Source organism: Dermacentor silvarum, chromosome 2 (genome assembly GCF_013339745.2).
Source record: "Dermacentor silvarum isolate Dsil-2018 chromosome 2, BIME_Dsil_1.4, whole genome shotgun sequence".
NCBI classification, from domain to species: Eukaryota; Metazoa; Arthropoda; class Arachnida; order Ixodida; family Ixodidae; genus Dermacentor; species Dermacentor silvarum.
The window spans coordinates 38745651-38766853 of NC_051155.1; the positions used below are offsets into that span (position 1 = coordinate 38745651).

General features: G+C 45.5%; 1 protein-coding gene across 1 annotated transcript in view; it reads right to left on the reverse strand.

Annotated features, from left to right (window-relative positions):
• The window catches only part of LOC119439972 (membrane metallo-endopeptidase-like 1), a 306684-nt gene that overhangs the window by 81253 nt on the left and 204228 nt on the right, over positions 1 to 21203 (reverse strand). The window contains exons 15-16 of the mRNA XM_049662691.1: positions 7127 to 7177; positions 5129 to 5145 (exon numbers count right to left, since the gene is read on the reverse strand). Coding sequence (XP_049518648.1) covers positions 5129 to 5145; positions 7127 to 7177 — 68 coding nt within the window. The remainder of the gene's footprint in view (positions 1 to 5128; positions 5146 to 7126; positions 7178 to 21203) is intronic.

A 21203-nucleotide genomic window follows, 5' to 3' on the forward strand; every position in this document is an offset into this window, starting at 1 on the left:
ATCCCCCTGATACACTGGAAGATGAACCTGACACCTTTGTTCTGGCCATTACAGACTTCGTCCACACAGCTGATGAACAGCGCCGCGACTTATCTTTGCGGCCTATTATAGACGGTCTCAACTCACCACACCCTGACCCTTCCCTACGGTTGTTTGCGCTCCACAACGACATCTTACACCACTACAACGCCCGGCGTGACGGCACTGAGCTCTTTCTTATTGTTCCCGCGCATCTTCGCTCTACTGTTTTGCGCCAGCTTCACCCTGCACCGACGGCCGGACACCTAGGCGCTTCACGCACGTATGAGCGCATCCGTAGGCGCTTCTTTTGGCCTGGTCTCCACCGTTCTGTGCGACAGTACGTTGCGGCTTGCGACCTCTGCCAGCGACGCAAGACGCCTGCCGTACTGCCTGCTGGCAGCATTCAGCCCCTCGATATCCCTGATGAACCATTTTTCCGGGTGGGACTCGATCTTCTAGGCCCTTTTCCCATGTCAACCACTGGCAATAGATAGGTTGCAGTCGCTACTGACTACGCAACGCGGTGCGCTGTTACACGAGCACTTCCCACCAGCTGTGCTACTGATGTAGCCGATTTCGTTCTTCACGACGTCATCCTGCGCCGCGGTGCTCCTCGTCAGTTAATCACGGATCGCGGCCGGTGCTTCCTGTCTAAAGTAGTCGACGACATTCTTCGTTCTTGCTCGACCAATCACAAGTTCACCACTGCGTACCATCCACAGACAAACGGCCTTACTGAACGCCTCAACCATACTCTCACAGATATGCTTGCTATGTACGTGTCCGAGGACCACCGAGACTGGGACATTAACTTGCCTTTTGTGACCTTCGCCTACAACTCTTCTCGTCACGACACAGCTGGCTGGCTACTCACCCTTTTTATCTACTGTTTGGCTACGACCCACCATTGCCTATGGACACCATACTTCATCCTCACGCAGCCACATGCGTATGTCTATGCATATGCATATGCATGTATGCCTATTCCTATGCTCGTGATGCTCTTGCCCGTGCTGACATCGCCCGTCAGATTGCCCGCAATCGCTTGTCGGCTTCACAGGTCAATCAAAATTGTCTCTATGACCGCCGACACCGGGAGCTGAACTTCCCTCCAGGATCGCTCGTCTTGCCGTGGTTCCCGTCGCGTCGCGTTGGCGTATGCGAAAAACTCCTCTCCCGTTATGCTGGCCCTTACCGCTTCATACGCAAAGTCACTAATATGACCTATGAAATCGCCCCGCTAAATCCTAAGTCAGCCTCTGCAACAATTGCTCGTGACATAGTCCATGTCTCACGCCTTAAACCGTACCACTCTCGGCCCGGGCCCTAACTGCACCGGGACGGTGCTTCTGCCGCCGGCGGATAATGTCGCGCGCTGCGATCCTGTGGTCGGTGCTTGGACGACGATGACAGCGTGGCTTTCTGGTGTGCACGCGCTCTCCTGAACCATTGCTGTAGGGTTGTGCGCCTTACCTCCTAAATATGTCTATTGTATATATATTCCCGCCGTAACAATATATCATCTGTTTTTCCAAAGAAGCTGTATATGGCTCGGGCATTCGGTTCGTTAGCGAGCAGAAACACCCCCTCCACATTGCTAGTGAGCGAGTGAGCGCAAAACCGAGAGTGAGGGCGCGAAAAAACCCCAAAGCGAAAGAGGACGTCTGCTTGTTACGCATCGAAGCGCGGTTCTAGCAGCCACCTGTGTCTGGAACCACGTGTCTGTAACGTAGTGCCTGTCCCATAAGCCGATAGATGCTCGTTTTCACTCCGACATTGCCGACGTTGCCACGGAACGGCCGTGAGTGGTTCGTACGCCCCAGCAACGGCGAAAGTAGGACGAAGGACGCCGAGAGCAGCGGCGGGAATGTGACTATCGACGGCGCGCCACCGACGCGTCGGTGATAGAAAACAACGCGCCCATGCTGCCTAGCGAGTAAGAGCTCTACGAACCACGATAGCAGCTTCGCAGGTCAACCACCGTCACAGAGTGAAATGACCGATGAATTTTAAATGCGAGAAATTTCTTGGCAAACATTTGCCACTTTGACAGTATCAATCTATCTATCTATTTATCTTTCTGTCTATTTATCTATTTATATATTTATCTATATCTATCAATCTAGGCGCCTACGTCTTGGTGCTCTCATGGTCGTTTCGTGAACTTGGTAGGTACCAAAATTTGCATAGTATGACAAGAGTGTGTGAAGAACATAAATGATAAGTCATGACATGAATATCATGTGATGCGTGTTATGTAGGTAATGAATCAGCCCCCTACGTCTTGGTGCTCTTATGGTCGTTTCGTTAACTTGGTAGGTACCAAAATTGGCATAGTATGACAAGAGTGTATGAAGAACATAAATGATGGGTCATGACATAAATGTTAATTGCATTTATGCCATGACATGTGTTTCATGTAGGTCATGAACAGCTGCCTACATCTTCGTGCTCTCATGGTCGTTTCGTTAACTTGGCATGTAACTGTAGTGCGCTCGAACATGGGTACTAAGTGAAGGAAACACTAAAGGATAATGATAAAGGCAAAAATTACAATGACTCAGCGAAAAAATATTAACACTCAAACTCCGTGAAATCGATTCAGACGGAGGACTAAGTGAAGTAAACAGTAAAGAATGATGGTAGAAGTCATAGACATGAGCATGACTCAGCAAAAATGACAATTACTCAGCGTAAAATGATTAGCAGTAAAAAACCACTGAAATGGGTTCGTACCTGGGTACGAAGTGAAGGAAACACTAAGGATGATGGTAGAAGTCACAGTCGTGAGCATGACTCAGCAAAAATGACAATGACTCAGCGAAAAATTATTAACACTCAGAAGCCACTGAAATGGGTTCGGACATGAATCCGCTGCCTACGTATATAGGCCATGGCACAGCCGCCTACGTCTTGGTGCTCTCATGGCCATTCCCTTAACTTGGTGGGCTCACCGCACTCTGCTTCGCATAACATCGATTCCCACTGGGCACGGGATCTGCCGGCTGATTTTGTTATTGCTGATTATGTACCATATTACATAGTATGTGAGCTCCCGAGGTCGACTTGGCAGCAGCGCGGCAGCGAAGAACATGCCGGATACCACCTGATACCTGATGCCGCCGCAGATAAGCTCGTAAGCTAAGCCAGAATTGCTGTTCTTTGCCGATCCACGTGCAAACGTTGGGGGCGTGGAAGCTGGTGTCACATATAACACCGCCACGAGGGGAAATTCAAGCTTACATAAGCCGTGCGCTTTCGTGCACCAAGTGACTTGCTAACATCAATGCAGTGAAGAAGACGCCCGACAAACGTCTTTCTTCTATACTCAAGTTGAATATTGAGCCTATATTTTCTTATATTTTTGCTGCATTCCTGCTGCCAATATTGTCTTCGGCTCTTTCGTTTTCGTTCCAGCAATTTCTGCTCCTTTTGAAGAAGGGGTGAGACTAGAAATACCAAGAATAGAAAGCTTACTGAGAGAAACGTGAAAGGCAAACCGTAGCTAAGTAGAGTCATCGCCAGCTCAATAAACTCAAATACAACAGGTTTAATAAACTAAAGAGAGAGGCACACAATGCCAGCTCAGGAAACTGGTATTGGCCATATTGACGCGAGATTGGCTGGCATCTGCGGCCGCTGGCCTCTGCAACGAGAACGACGAAGTGGTAACTGGAACGCGCACTCCCCGAGTGTCAGCCCAGATTAAAAAGAACACCGTTTTGCCAAGGCCTCGATTGCTAACTTCGGGACAATATTATAAAATAGTGGAAATATACTAAAAATGTCTAGGCGATGGTATGTTGACACATAAATCAAATAGAGCTTCGGATAGCGTCAAAGCAACACGAATGTTATAAATACTCCACTTAACACGTGGTTTTGAAGTAGCATAGGTGGTATCTCGATCAATGGCACAACATCAACTGAACGTCTGTAGTTGCAAGCAGCTTCAATAGTTATCTAACAACAATGACGTCTAATATCACCACATTCAAGGCATATCATTTACTGCCATACTCCCGATTTACAACTAGTATTCAAGTTCTTTCTTCAACCTCCTGACATACAACATGTCAATATAGCCTAACTCCCTCTCCTTAAAGTATTCCATCAACTAAAGCAATGTATTGAAAATGTATTGAAACATGGATAAGATTTCATCATCAGCAGACAAGGGCAGGAGGGAGACTTAGATAAAGATAGAACAGTTTAATCCCGGGATAATTGATACTCTTACAAATACTACATAACAGGACCCCTTCTGGTTAACATTTCCCACTGGCTCTTCTATAAAGAAATCTGCCGATATATTTAAAGGGACACTAAAGTCAAATGCTCAGTCAAGATGAGGTGATGTATTAGTACTAGAGTATATCTAAAGCGCCAATATCGCGAGCACAGCCTCAGTAATCAAGAAATCGAGGTAAATACAGAACACAATTAGAGACTCCCCCGGGACATTCAAATACTTGACCGGGGACGACGGCACTCCTCATTTGAATTATGTCACTAGTACTCAACAGTCGTTATAAAAACATAATTGTACTGTATTATAAGATGAAACAAAATGCGACTTAATCATTTCCATTGCATTTTTAGAAAAATAAACTTATTGACATTACACCGTTGACAACGACGCGGGCAGACGAAATGCTTCGTTTTCGCTTGACTCTTCGCCGCCCGCGCTTTTGCGTTTCAGTAGTTCCGTTATCGCGCACACTGGTTGTGCTGGTTCACAAAACTCACACAAATTGCAAGTAGCAGAAAATTCCACTTCGATGTGATGCCGCGGGAGGCCCGAACAGTCCACGCCACTTAACCAAAAGCAGCTGCAGCGGCTCATCGTACCACCTCTCTCGGGCGCTGTTTTACTCATCCACGGCAGCAAAGGGTGAGGATGGTATATGCAACGTTACCACTCTCCAGTTGGGGTGGGGGGACGTTTTAACTGCCATAAAGGCATTCGGACCTTTCAGATGCAATTTTCTCGTAAACTAAGTATTTTATTTGCACGAAACAAGCCTTGTGAGGTTTCTTAAATGGTGTTTACCAGTCTTTGTTGACTTATTATTTGCCTTTAGTGTCTCTTTTATACCCCTAACACACGGACCCTCTAAAGTCCTTTAGGTAAGGGGACGTCTACCAGAAAGGCGTTCAAGAACAGTGACAAACCACAAAGGAGGATCTCCCTGCCGGCAAAGTTCCTTTGTGGGAATGAAGATCGGGCATCTACTTTTCAAGCAGAAAGGTGTAGTCTGGCATACAGCGTGAACAACTCATCAATAGAAGAAAACCTGTTACACAACTACGGCGCGCTGTAAGTATTTTTTTACCTTGGAAACTGTTTAAATATTTAGTGGTAATGCAATTTGTCGAACAGCAAAGTTTTACTATAGCTATACTCTCAAACGCTCGCAACGCGTCGCTAGCGCTGCCATGTTGAATTCCGAATGTGCGCATTATCATCAAAGTCGGGGAAAATGTTTTTGGGTTCTACAATCACTAAATGTAATCTACATGCGCAGCTTTTTGTAAATGTTGTCTCTGTGGCTGCTAAGCAACGCTTTTTTTTCCGCGTTCTTGTGAGGAACCACCTAAAGAAGTTAGTGCGATGCCGTGTGTCATCGGCGCAACTTCTTTCCGAAAATGGTCTATCGAAGTAACAACAGGGTTTCCTGCTAAGGACTTTAGTTTTGCCCGTGTGTCAGGGGTATACGACTGCTTACGTTTGGGAATGCGAAAGCACTACTGTCTCTTTGCTGAATTTTTTCCGCGCAATCCTTCTCTGCGCATGCTCTTGCCTGCGTTCTAACTGCGCCTCAGTAAGGCCAAATAAAAACTCGCCACGCGTCTCAACGCTCTCGCTTGCCCGCGAGCAGTTCATAACTGGAAGGACCGCTCACCGTCAGTCCGATTGAGCTATAGTCATTTTTTATTTTATATATTCATTTTACACACTCTTGACGTGGCACCGCCTCCTCCCCAGTGGCTGCGCTTTGACAAGCCCAGTGGCGCACGCACTAGGCCACACCTTTATTTGCCAGATGGCTGCGACGTGAAGTGCGCAATGACGCCCGCACTACGCCCGCCGTGTGCCTAGTGCGTCGATGATGTTTTATTTCTTTCTCTTCCGGACGAACTTTGTATGGTGGAAAATATGTTAATTTTTTTAGTCAAGCTCTTAATGTACTAACCGTGATGGTTGGATAGGCCGCTGAAGAGCTCTGTAGTTTCTAGCTGTCCAGCTTCAATTTTATAACCAACACACATATTTTATTCATTAGCCTTGAGCCACGAAGTTTATCACCTATAATTCCGCCACTCAAAACTGGACAAAATGGGTATTTTCAATTTGTGTCTAGACAATGTCAGAAAATACAAGCCTAAAGAACAGCCTGAACGTTTTTCTCCGGCAGGGTATCCGAGTACCTTGGACATGTCTGTAGCGCAGGGTTTCCTCAGGATGCGTCGTACGGAAAGTGGCACTCAAAGTACAGTAAATAAACAGGCGTCAAATAAACAAACGATAGACTGCGATTGTGACCTACCTACACAGGACGGCACACTGTCCTAAAAGGATGGCTTGTCGGGGAAACGCAAATGTTCTTTTGCCAGCACCAGATAAACTTAGCAAGGTGTATCTGTAGAAAAACCCTTCCCATAAAAATGCGTCTGGGTGTATCACGAGACATCGAAAACCGTTTCTTTGATGGTGAAGAGGTAGTGGTGTATCAACTGAAATTGGCCTGTGCCAGGAAATACATAGACAAATGGCACGATGTCTTAATGACCGCCTAAGAGAGCAGTTTTTTTTTCAATTTACGGAATTACTGCTACGGTCATTTGTCTGTTCGCAGCCAAGAGTGCGGCTACGCATAACGTTGCTCAGTTTAGATATGAAGAACCGCTTTTTCATTTCTAAACGAATATTTTTAAATATTACTTAACGTCTTAGTAGAAATACCCTGCATAATATTTTGGGCTATATTCCTTTATTAAATACAAGAAAAAATTATAATGCTGAGCCTTGCTGGCTATTGCGCAACGGGAATTCATTAGATCCCACGAATTTACAGTTGAAGTGATCAGACAGGCAACTTACATTTTCTTCGTAATATTCATCCGGGTCCCAAAAGTCCGCGGGGTCGATACCCTAAGGAATATACAAAAACTGCATGAAAATAGTAACACAATGACACTAGTAACAGAATAACACAACTTATTGCAATTAAAAATACTCTTGATACAAACATGTCATGGAAATTTATAAAACCGATCAGGGTTTAAAACACTTAAAATTTCAAATGATGCCCTTGGCAATCAATTTGATACCCACACAGCGCTGTCCTTAAATTCAGCCTATTTGTTGTGGTACTCCTTGAAATAAATTTCGGAGAGCCTACGTACCGCCATACTACGAATTGCCGTCTCGCTTTCACAATGATATGCATGCCTATATCATAAAGGGGTCATGAATCCCCCTGTGGAAAGCGTACGAACATCTGAGACAAACTTAGCAATTGTACGCGTCTCGTGCAGCTCGCAAAAGAAGACCGATGTCACCTTTTTGTCAGACACTCTGTCTTCAACATAAGCCTTTTCGTCACTCGTTTCGGGCTTGCCATATTTCGTCATAGCATATTCCCATACGCTGCTGCTATTGGTGAATAACTGTCATAAATCATGAAGGGTATTTAAATCATTCTACTTCTTCCTACTGGTACTGTGTACATTTTTGACGCAGTTTAATAAGTAGGCAGAAGGATGCGAAAAACTGCGTTTCAAATTTCAATAAGAATTACATACTTCCGCAAATACGAACAGCGTATTATCACCGACTGTCTTCTGCCAACGCTCGGCCGCGCTCGCCCACGTAGGAATGAAGCTTTGGACAGGCTGCTTATCAGTGTCGTAGCCGTCTGGTTTTGCTAATTTCTGTTAGTTTTGAACATTCAACTAGTTTCCAACCACGCGTAACTTAAGGTAGGATCGCACATACGCTTTCCAGCGCGCTCACTCCTTGCCGATCATGGCTAGACGCCTTGGCCGACTTCGGTAAGTACTGAGCTGTCATGCAAAAACCGCAATTTGGATGTGGCTGTCGGTGAAACACCAGCTTCACCGACATTGATGTCTCATGATGTCTCAGTCATTGATTCAAAATATCACAGCATACTACTTAAAATGTGCCCAAGTAGCGTATGTACAAAAAACACGGGCGCATTTCGTGCTCCATTGTGGCTGTTGATAAATAGCAACTTTGTCAGTCTAAATACATAGAAAAATCGCAGGGACGTGTCGTACCTTTAAGCTATCCTTTCTGCATAACCTATACAGGGTGTTTGAGCTAACTTGGGCCGAGCATTAAAAATAGAAACAAAAGCGCTAAGCGTGTCGTATGGGCGCAGTATTATTCTGAGCCGTATGGAGCACGTCATCATATGTTTTTCCAATATACCAAGCTGGGTAATTAACAAAGATTACTTAAATAACTTAGTTAACTATAACTTAAATTAACTTAAATACAAAATAACTTAAATTATTAACTCTAGCAAAAAAATCTTCAATGCAAAAGTGGTAGCGCTTGTTCAGAAACATCGAATTACTTCATCTGTGCCATGATAAATGCCATGTTTAATGTTTTTTCTTCCTTTCTTTAAAGTACGCGAAATTTAAAAAACTACTACGTGAATGCTGGCTAACGCGCCGCTCTTTTAGTGCTCTCAAATGTAAGTTGAACGAATTAGAAAGGGCTGCTCCGTGCACAGAGGTCAATTGAACAGGCGGTTGGTGACTTTTTGGTAACCGAACGGTTGTACTTTTCGAGAAACACTCTGGAGTGGATGCGCCTTGCGAACTCAGCGGCTATAATTCGTAGATTGAAAGATGTGCCGCAAAATAAATAATTAAAAGTTATTTAGCGTAACTATGGTAATTATTCAATTAGGCGTTTAGATTTCTCGTCGAAGTAATGGCAGGCTCATCGCGTAGTTTAGATCAGGGATTATAATTGTGCTATCCGCCAAAGGCAATTTTTTAAAATTTGGGCAGCTAAAATGAAAGACCCTGTATATACATAACTGCTTATAATTAGGGCTTCGACGTGCGACGTACACTCTAAACCAATTTACACCTAAAGGGAAGTTTCTGTGTGTGTATAACTTGCGCTCTTACACCCCTCGAGATTCGTATTACACTCACGACGTTATACGCTTAGCAATTTAAGATTTCACAAATCACAAAAAACACTCTCCATGACGGCATCAAAATTTATTTTAACAATGTCGCTAAATGACTGTCTATTCGTTGTGAAGAAATAAATGTATTTTGCATGAATATTCTCCAAAAAAACGGCATCAAGGATACGATGCGACCATATCAGCTTTTGAAGCGCGAACTCACAGTTAGGATCGACACAAAGATCGACCAGTTCATAAACTCTGGGCAAATTACTAATACACCGTGGAAAAGCTCACACAAGACCGCAAATATATGAAAAGTAGCACAGCTTGTTTCTGAAGTTTTTTGATGACTTTCAACCCACTACGCGAGATGCAATAAGAGTTACTCAAAAGGTATTCGTGTCGACAAACTCGAGGTCACCGCTCGGAGTGGTAAGCGCCTTTGTGCGTGCACAAATGCGCGGTCATCTCCGGTCACTTGCCGAACCTATTGTGCAAGCTTTTGTGTGTAAGTGAACAATATATATTGTTAATTGAGCGTTACGTGAAGACAGTCATTTGAAAAATTAACTTTGTCGTGTCACAATCATCTTTACTGCACATCCAAAATAAAAATATTCCTACACCCTTACGCTCGCGTAGGGTGTAACCTGCGAAACATACTCTTCGTACATCCTTAGACACCTTAAGGATACAGTATAGAAGTTTCCGTAAGTTACGCCACATTCCAAAAAGGCGGCCGAAAATAAGGACATGTCAAGGGCATTTTGTACGGCATTCCACCCTTAACAAAGTAAATAGTTTTACACTGTAGGAGACAAACTGACATTCTTAACACATTATCAGAACACAGCAATGTATGTAATGTTTATACAAAAAATGTTTCTGCCCATTTTGGCATATTGGTCTTGCTGTCCCGCAAGCCTTAAAATTCTACTTTGTTCCGAATAGCTATACAACATTAACGACAGCGTGACTCGTATTTTGCTTTTTAATCATATTTTACTTGTTCACCTGCCATGTTTAATTATTGTTACATTGTTAACGTATTAGAGCAAGAACTGCGTACGCAATGCCTAGTATTGCTATCATGCGTGAACGGTAGCTTTGTGCCGCATATCTTCTTCGAAATTCGGCGAAACACCGTGCTTAAAATGTTCGTTTTCTTATACCCAGTATCGTGTACATAGATTTAGATGCAGGTTAGACAACCGGAGGTAATCAAAATAATTCCTAAATCTCTACCCAACGGGTGTCTCATAATACCATTACTGGCTCTTGTACGGAAAATCCTTTGATGTATTTTTTTTACTAAAGCGAGCCGATAGGCTTGCATGTCTACTTTGCAATAAGGCTAACTTGTAACGTTGTAAGTGATTGCAAAACTAGAATTTTTATTTATGCAGTAACACAGCCGAGTGGTGTCGTGGAGCAGTGGTAAAACACTCGGCTTCTAATCTGAAGATCATAAATTCGAAGTCTTCTCCATTCCACTACATTTTCAGGTACGGAGTGGCGCCTGACACCAGCAAAAAAAAAAAAACTTCGCCGAGAGCTAGTGGGGCTATACTAGTCCAGGTACAAGCAAATTAGGAAGGCCCATTAAGTTTCAACAAAGTCACTTCCTCACCAGAACAGGCATTGGCCTCCCTGGTGCAATATTAGGCCACTACCTCCCTCGCGACTCCTGCTACAGTTAACCCATGGCCCTCGGTCCCCAGCGGCTGCGGAGCACCTGACCAAGGCGGTGGTCAGACCTGCGACGCTGCAGAGGGTGCTAAGAATCTCTACGTCCGGCCAGGCCTCCACTGGAAACAGAACCTGTCAACGTTCAACACGCGCGCCCTATCGACTGAGGCTATAGCTTAGCAGGGCTATTTGAAGAATTAACAGGTATTGCCTCGGATATTATTGGCCTTAGTGAGGTTAGAAGAACTGGTGAGGCTTATACTGTGCTGACTAACGGCCTCGTCCTCTGCTGCAGAGGTCTTCCAGATAAGAGGGAATTCGAAGTAGGATTTCTAGTCCATAAGGACATAGCGGGCAACATTGATGAATTCTGCGGCTTCAATGAGAGGGTAGCATTCATAGCAATAACGCTGAATAGGACGCACAAAATGAAGGTACTACAAACCTACCCCCCAAACTCCAATGACGATGATGAAGAAATAGAACAGTTTTATGAAGATGTTGAATAAACACTGAGAAAGGTGCAAACTCAGTATACTGTAGTCATGGGCGACTTCATTGCAAAAGTGAGGAAAAAGCAGGCTGGGGAACAAGCAATTGGCAACTATGGCATCGATTCTAGGAACACGAGTGGAGAGATGCTGGTAAAATTCGCGCAAAGGCATAGACTCCGAATAATGAACACTTTCTTCAGGAAGCGCAGTAACAGGAAGTGGACCTGGAAAAGCTCTAATGGAGAAACAAGGAATGAAATTGATTTGATACTCTCTACCGACCCAAGCATAGTGCAGGATGTAGACGTGTTAGGGAGGGTAAAGTGCAGTGACCATAGGTTAGTGATGTCAAGGATTTCTCTTATTTTGAAGAGAGAACGAATAAAATATTCAAGAAGAAACAGGTCAACCTAGACGCAGTAAGGGTAAAAGCAGACCAATTCAGCCTAGTGCTCCCAAACAAATATGCAGCTTTAGAGCAGGAAGATGAAGACAACATAGAGGTAATGAATGAAACCATAACTAGGCTCATCTAAGAATCAGCAATAGAAGTAGGATGTAAGGGACCAAGGCAACCGGTAGGTAAGCTCTTCCAAGTAACAAAGGACCTAATAAAGAAACGGCAAAACATGAAAGTGTCGAACTCGGGAGATCAGATAGAATTAACTGAAGTGTTGAAACTGATCAAGAAGAAGAAAGTAAAGGATATCCGAAATTATAACCTGTAAAATATTGAGGAAGTAAAATATGGACGCAGCGTGAAATTAGTGAGAAGCAAACTTGGCTTAGGACAAGGCAAAATGTATGCACTGAAAGATAAGCAGAGTAATATCATCAGCAATTTCGATGACATAGTAAAAGCAGCAGAAGAATTCTATACTGACCAATACAGTACCCAGAGCAGCCAAGTGAATTTCAATCGAAGTAGTGAAGAACAGGATGATCATCACTACTTACACAGGTTCCTTCTGTAACTAGCGATGAAGTTAGAAGGGCCTTGGAAGACATGATCAGGGGAAAAGCTACTGGAGAAGATGGAATAACAGTCGAGTATTTAAAGATGGAGGAGATATCATGCTCGAAAAGCTTGCGGCCCTTTATACCCCATGCCTCACGACTTCAAGTGCACCAGAAAGCTGGGAGAACGCCAACATTATACTCATCCATAAGAAGGGAGACGTTAAAATATTGAAGAATTATAGACCGATTAGCTTGCTTTCAGTATTGTATAAGATATTCACCAAGATAATTTCCAATAGAATCAGGGCAACACTTGACTTCAGCCAACCAAGAGAACAAGCTGGCTTCAAGAAGGGATATTCTTTAATGGATCATATCAGTGTCATCAATCAGGTAATCGAGAAATCTGCGGAGTACAATCAACCTCTCTAGATGGCTTTCATAGATTATGAAAAGGCATTTGATTCAGTAGAGATACTAGCAGTCATGGAGGCATTGCGTAATCAAGGAGTACAGGAGGCATACGTGAATATCTTAGCAAATATTCCACAACTACCTTAGCAAAACAAGGATTCCACAACTACCTTGTTTCTCCACAAGAAAAGTAGAAATTTACCTATCAAGAAAAGGGTCAGGCTAGGAGACACAATCTCTCCAATGCTATTCACTGCATGTTTAGAAGAAGTATTCAAGCTCTTTGACTAGGAAGGCTTAGGAGTGAGGATCAACGGCGAATATCTCAGCAACCGTCGGTTTGCAGATGACATTGTCCTATTCAGCAACAATGGACACGAATTACATTAAATGATTGAGGACCTTGATCGAGGAAGTGTAAGAATTGGGTTGAAGATGAATATGCAGAAGCAAAGATAATGTGCAATGGCCTGGCGAGGAAACAAGAATTCAGGATCGCCAATCAGTCTCTAGAGTCTGTAAAGGAGTATGATTATCTAGGTCAATTACTCACAGGGGACCCTGATCATGAGAAAGAAATTTATAGAAGAATAAAATTGGGTTGGAGTGCATACGGCAGGCATTGCCAAATCCTGACTGCGAGCTTACCACTGTCGTTGAAAAGAAAAGTGTACAATCATGCATTCTACTGGTGCTAACATATAGGGCAGAAAGTTGGAGGTTAACAAAAAATCTCGAGAACAAGTTAAGGACCGCACAAAGAGCGATGGAACGAAAAATGTTAGGAGTAACGTTAAGAGACAGGAAGAGAGCGGTGTGGTTGAGAGAACAAACGGGGATAGGCGATGTTCTTGTTGGCATTAAGTGGAAGAAATGTAGCTGGGCAGGCCATGTAATGCGTAGCATGGATAACGGATGGGCCATTAGGGTTACAGAATGGATACCAAGAGAAGGGAAGCGCAGTCGAGGACGACAGAAAACTAGGTGTGGTGATGAAGTTAGGAAATTTTCAGGCGCATGTTAGAATCAGCTAGCGCAAGACAGGGTAAATTGGAGATCACCGAGAGAGGCCTTCGTCCTCCAGTGGACATAAATATAGGGTGGTGATGATGATGATGTATCGGATGCTGGATTGTCGTCATTCGCATTTCGACTGAATCGGCAGTGGCCTTCCATCACATGCGCCCAATTGGCTCGACGCAGCATTTCTGCAATAGGGGTGCATCCGCTGGTGCGGATCTTCGCTGAACTGTTGTGCACCAGCGTTCATTCCGGAAGGATGGCGCTTGTAAACCTGCGTCTTGACGTGGTTACGTATTGTCATGCTTTAGGAGACTTCGTCGAGGAGACTTTAGGAGACTATTGTCTTTAGGAGACTTCGTCGGCGCATCGTCTCTAGGAGCCTCTCCAGTACTAAAGACCACAGACGGGCTTCGTACAGTTGAAGCTTTGAAACTTGCAGGAAGTCGTGGCGGGTTCCTTGGACCGTCCTTCCAAAACGGTTTCAACTACGGTAACTTGAGGTGATAATCGAGATATCTGGCCGGATACAACGTCCCAGAAGAAGTCGGAGCCTATCACACATCGATCACAGATCGATTTGTTTTCCCGAAGGTGAATAGGGTGAGGCGCTCAACGCCTTGAGTCGGGTAATTAAGTGCTCGAGAAACGTCCTGCCGAACGAAAGTGCGCTGACTGCCCATGTCTAGCAGGAACCGCAGCAAAATTGGCCTTGCTGTTGCTACAGCCCAAAGTCTGTCTGTCTGTAGGAATACCACCAGCCTGAGACCGGTGCAACTCGTGCGCACGGATGTTGCACGAGGTGATGTGTCTATCTACTCCGGCCCGCTTGCGCGTTGCACTGAAGGCGAAGACGCGTTGCCCAGACGCTTTGCTTGGTTTTCAGTCGAAGTGCACACGTTGCACAGTGACATCAAGTGTTGTCGAGCACAGTGTGCGCATTGCAAATCCTTGGCGATTAGGCATTCACTGACAACCCCGTTGCGCTTGGCGCAGCGGAAGCCACGCCTGCTCGCCTGAGCCATCCCGCGTTTTTTTTCTGATGTAAACGACGTGGAGCATTCCTGAACAGTGTGGACCAACGCGTTGTACGGGAGGCAGTGACGCGTGTACGGCGACCTCACTTCACTTGATAGAGCCTACACAGGGCGGGTTTAGCTCCCGTGGTGTGGATGATGCCACGGGCATGCAGATGAGCTGGCTTGGTCGAGGCCGTCTTCCTCCCTGGCTTCGACATGAATTCGTAGGAAGGTAATCGGTTGCTTTACCTGCTGGGAGTTGTCTTGTGTAACTGCTGCCGTGTCATCGTGGTTCGACGAAGAAGCCTCGTTCAGTCGCTGACGATACAGGATAGCAAGGTCAGGTGGTAAGGCCTTCACGATGACGCGTCGCAGAACAGCAGCATAGTCATCTGGTGAAACGCCATGTCCCTCCATTGCTCTTGTGCAGAAATTTATCTCATCATAGAGATTTCGAAGCTTGTCTAGACTACGAATAGGTGCCATTGCAAGTCGGTGGTCCGGATGGTCATCGACCAGCATGTCGTGATGGCCGAACCAGTCAGACAGCACCTTGATGGCGACATCGTCATTTGCCTCGGTGAGGCGAATACCCTGAATTGCTGTCTTAGCTGACCCAGACATGTACGTCAGCGGATATTTAAATATGTCTATCTTCGATAGCAAGTCATTGCCGTGAATGCTTGCCTGGTACTGGTCCCAAAAGCCTTGCCAGTCGTATTGCTCCCCAGAAAAGCTCAGGATGTGCAGCTTTGGCAGGACAACGCGGGAGAACGACGCCGCGGGCGACACTCCGGGCGCGGCAGAAGGGGCGTTGGGTACGGTGGAGAGGCAAGTTGCGCGGTAAGACCAGGAAGGATCGGTAGACGCTGCTGGGTAGCGAGGCGCACGCTGGTCTTGGTGAAGCTGACCTTTTGTCCATACTCGAAAGCTGTTCTCAGGTCTGCCTCCAGGTTTACATCCGTGAGTGTGTCCTGTATTGCGCGGTCGAACTCGATGAGCTCCGCCTGCTTCGCTAAGACGAGCTCGAGGTGGTGGTGCACCACCCGCACAACGGTGACCTCATCTGACAGCAGGGCGTGGATCCTAGAAATGGCCTTGGTGATGGCCACCCAGACGAAGCCACGCTTGGTGCTGAGTTGCTACATTGCCGGAACGCGAAGACCAAGTGACAGGGTGGGTTTCGGCACCAACCTGTAATCTAGCAAACAGAGACGGCGATATGACCCGGACACTGGCGCTTGACTCGTCCCTTCATCTGATAGCAACTGAGCGAGCAGCGCCCGTGGCCGCTGCGCGCGCTCGGCGCACCTTCTTCTTTATTTGCAACAGGCCCGGCAGTAAGATGAGGAGGCTGCGTCTGGTTCGTTCTGTCGAAGAGCAGGCTGCGTTGTAGGAACGGCAGCGGTAGCGGGCCCGTGATCATATCAAACGCTCAAAAAACTAAACAACGCTTCCCCAAGGGTTGAACAAGCTTAGCGTGTACCTCTGTTCCCGGTAAGGGAGGTGTTTAAATTTTTTTATATTACATTTGGTATCTGTACAACACATACACTCTCTGAATGTAGTGAGGACGTGTAAAAGTGAAATGGTCTTCGACGTGGTGAACACTTCTACAAGGTCGTATAGTTCATGCAGTGTGCGATATTTGTAATGCAACCCTGATACGCCTTAGACTATCCGAATATCTGCTTCGTCCCATCCCTCCAAAATTCTTAAACGAGCTACAAACTTAATGAAACCAAATTAGAAGCAACCGGAAACTTACCGTTAAGGCCTTTTGAAAATTATGAATTTCGCACGCATGAAAATGTGTGCGAAAACCGTTCACAGAACATGATATTTCAACAAAACTTCGAGCTTTTTTTCTTATAACTCTAAATTGCACGAACTAGTTGTATGGCAGGTACAAGCACGCTCGATGCTTCTCAGGTCGATATATCCATTTTTAAAGCGAATCTGTCTATGGCTAGAATCCCGAGATTTCTTCGTGGCGTAACATCGACAGAAAAGTATCATTATCATTGGCTCATACCCCCAAATGCAATGGCTTATACCCCCGTAAGACAGAGGCTACAAGCACAGAACAAAGTGAAACGAACAGGGCATACATACTTTACAAACACACAGACTAGCATACGTTTCAATGAAGAACAAGCTGAAAACAAGCATCCATACCACATAATAAGGTCTCCAGAGCCTACATACATTACAAAGCATGTAGCGTCCCCCACATACGTTTCCCGCTAAAGAGAACTGCTGCACAAGCTGCCACGGTGACGGCAGCTTGACTGTAGCATACGAAGCAGGGAGTGATGTAACTACAGTTTCGTACGTAAAAGAAGAACCTGCCTAGCAATTGATTTGTGTTGTGACAGTGCTATGGGAAGGTGAGGTGCAGTGAGGACTCCTGAAGAGCAGCGTGCATACGAGGCACGGCGAACTTATTTTCCCTTTAATCCCCTCTTTGTAGGTGCACGAAGTAGCGGCGCAAGGCAAGTCACAAGCCGTTGAAACATCTTAGACTAATAAATAGGTAAAATGCATGTGAATGTCGCCACATTAATAATTTCAACCTAGGTTGCAATGGGTTCTAGTTGTCGTTTACAGCTTCGTTGTCCAACCTATTTCACAGCCTGGACTGGAGACCACACCTTCCCGAATCATTTGTGAATGAAAAAAAAAATCGTCTTGATTAGATCGTTAGGCTATGTTGAGTGTGATTTACTTGCATATAGTTTTTTTTTTCGTTTAAGAATAAGCAGTCTCCAGTTTTTTTCAATGGTGCTAAAGCACCTTTATGTACAGGGTATTTCTACGAAGACGTTCAGTAATATTTAAAAATAGCGGCTTAGAAATAGAATGATGGCTCCTTCGGAGACATGCCGTCAGCGTTGGTGACCATGGGGTGAGCGGGGATAAGTGATAATCAGTCAAGAATGAACAAAAATGTATTAAATTCTGTACTTTCGATATCAGCGGGTTCATCGTAACTGGACAACCGAAGCAAGATATCCGTACAAGCCATATCAACTTTTTAATCTAGAATATTGCGATTACCTACGTAACACAGATTACCCAGTTTTCGGACCACGCGAAACCAAAATTGGGAGGCAGCCAGTGCGCTGCTACAGCGAGGAACACCGAGCTGCAGAGCCCTGCTGTCTGACGTAAGCAGAACGCCAGATAGAGGGATTCGGCAATGCTCTCGCTGCACCATCCCAGTTTCGGTTTCACGCAGTCTCAGAACCGAAATTCCTTCGTGCCACAGTTCCGCGGGTAATCGCATTTTTCGAGATTCAAAAGTTGATGTGGCTTGTATGGATTCGTTGCTTCAATTTACCAAATAAAACCAGTTGGCTGAAATAAAAGTTCAAAAGGTAATTATTATATTTTGGTTAATTATGAACCAATTACCGCTGATCATCCGTCACATGGAGTCCCCCAATACTGGCGTCAGTTCTCTGAAGGGACCGCCTTTATTATTTCTACCCAAATGTTTTTAAATATTGCTTAAAGTCTTCGTAGAAACACCCTGGATAATAATTTGCGCTCGACTTGTTCATTAAATAGAAGATATAATAACAATACTAAGTTTGCTTGTTATTGCACACTAAGTTTGCTTGTTACTGCACAACGGTTATTCAATAAATCCCATGAATTTACAAGTGAAGCAATCAGAGAGGCAACTTACGACTCTTTTAAAAACATAGTCGCTGTCCTTAAATTTCCTGGGGTCGATACCCTAAGGGAATGAACAGAAACTGCATGAACACGAGTAACAAAATAAAAGGAATAACATGCATAATGACTACTAAATATAACAGTCTTGATTCAAGCGTGTCATGGAATACTGTAAAACCGATCATGATTTCAAACACTTAACATTTCAAATGCTGTCCTGGGCAATCAATTTTATACCAAGACGCCACTGTCCTTAATATTCGTCCTCTTTGTTATGCTGCTCCTGGAAAAAAGTTTCCGAGACTCTCGTTTGGTTCCCAGCGCACGCCGACGACGTACATCCACACCTCACCAACGTCAACGAGGTCGCTCACTCCGTGGCACGAGCCCTTGTCAACCGTGCCGGAGACAACGCAGGTGGACCCGCGGAACGCGATCGCCTTACTAGCTACAACGACCTTACGAAATTATTCTATCTCGAAAGAACAACCTTCCCCATAACCCATCACAAGCTAAACAGAGCACAGGCAACCACACTTCGTTTGTTACAGACAAACATGTACCCCTCACTAACACGTTACCACAGGATCTACCCAGACACCTATACCCTAGTAACACTTGTAACATCTGTAACACTCAGGCAGCACCGCTTCCCCACATGCCAAGGGAATGTAAAGACCAATATCCGACAATCAAGAGCCTCTCGTCGAGATGGCACGCCGCCCTCGGCAGCTCACACCTCGACGACCAACTCTGGATTACCCAGCAAGACTGCGAGGCGCCGAAGAGGCAAGACCTCGACGTCCCCACGTGGGATGCCTAGGCCCAGCCAACTAAACTGTTCATTTCAATAAAAGTTTGTTTCTCCTCCTCCCTACGCACCGACACACGACAAATGTTCCTCTTGATTTCACCGTAATACGGCTATATTAAAAGAGGCACTGAACCACCCCGCAGATAGCGTAGGCTCCTGTGAACGCAGGCAAATTTTGCACGCGCACGCGGCGCGTGGAGCTCGCAAGAAAAACACGGAGTCACCTTTTTCTCAAACACTCAACACTCTCTTTTCAACAAAATCCTTCTCATTACTCTTTTCGGGCCTGACATATTTCGTGATAGTAAATTCCCGTACGCAGCTGCTATTGCCCAATAGCTCACATGAATCATAAAGCGTGTCTTCCTACTGGTACTGTGCATATTTTAACAGGGTTTAATAGCAGGCCTAAGGGAGACAAAGTGCGCTTTTCGAATTTCGAACTTCGGGGAGCACAAATATCGTACTATCACCGACAATCGTCTGGTAACGCTCGCCTTGACCGCCCGCGCAGGAATAAAGCTCCGTCCACATCTGCTTATCAGTGTCGTAGCCGTCCGGTCTCGCTAATTTAGATTAGCTTTGGGCATTCAACGATCCTCGGACAACACGAACCTTCAGGTCCAATCACACATACGCTTTCCAGCGCGCACTCACTCCTGGCTGCTCCTGTGTAGACGCCTTGGCAGACTTCACTTCCTATTGGGCTATTAAACTGCAATTTGGATGTGGCTACTATCTGTCGGTAAAGCTGCAGCAGGACAAAGTTGATCCGTGCCACGTAGCACCGCCACATTAGAGCACATGAGCGCCAACGCCCACTCCAGCCCTGTGATGCACATGGGTAGCTACTGCAGTCGCGTGTTGCTGCGTCTGCAGCGTAACGCAGATACCGCGGCCGCTGCGGGAAGTCGCGATGAGCCCGATCACCGAGGACAACAGCTTACTGTGATTGGTATATTTGTGCCACGTGACTGAAGGCCCGAGCGCCAACACCTGACGAACAAGTCAGCTCCATCCAAAGTTCAACACACTCTAAGTTTGTCCAAATCATGGTCTGAGCTCGTTTCGCTAAGAATAATTCCAATGCGAGTCCGGAGTGGAGCATCTATTGCTTATCCAATATGCGCAATGGCGACGTTCTCGCACGAACGAACATGCAGATGAAGCTTGGTCGACCCATAAAAACTATGTGATTGTCATTGAGATAAATGCTAAATGGAATGTGCTTTTAATATCACTCGGAGCGCATAGTAGCCGCGCGTAGCTCTCCAGTACATTGCAGACGAGAGCAAAGAGATGAGAGATCATGAACTCAACGACTAACTGAGGGATAGCCTCCGAGTTTGGCTCGTCGTAGTCCCCAAAATTGAAAGTAGCAGCGCCTAAGTGAACATCCAATATCAAGCTTGAACTGCGCGCCACGGTGAAGCTAAGTAGGTGGAGCGTTTAGGTCAGCACTCCAATCCGCCATAGACTTGGCATTGAAGTAGGAAGGGGAGCCCCGCGAAGGTCTTCAAATGCGATCTTTGGTTGCCAATAATTCTACATCGGCTGAACGCATTGATGTACTTTTTGCTAAAAATTATTTCTGAAATGATGTATTTTACCCTGAAATGCACTTCTCGACTTCAAGAAAAAAAAAACGGTTCGAGAACCCTTCAAGGCTCTGCCATTCACTCAAAAAATCAGAATATACTACTAAAAAATGTTCCCAAGTGAACTGTGCCCAAGTAGCATATGTGCGAAATACTCGGGCGCATACCGTGACCCATGGTGAGTCTCAATAAACAGCAACTTCTTATGTGTAAACAAGGGCCGTGTCGGAGCGCCGACATGCTTAACGGCATCAGAACCAAGTGTGCACGAAGAAGACGAGGGACGCGAGCTGCGCCTGGGCGCC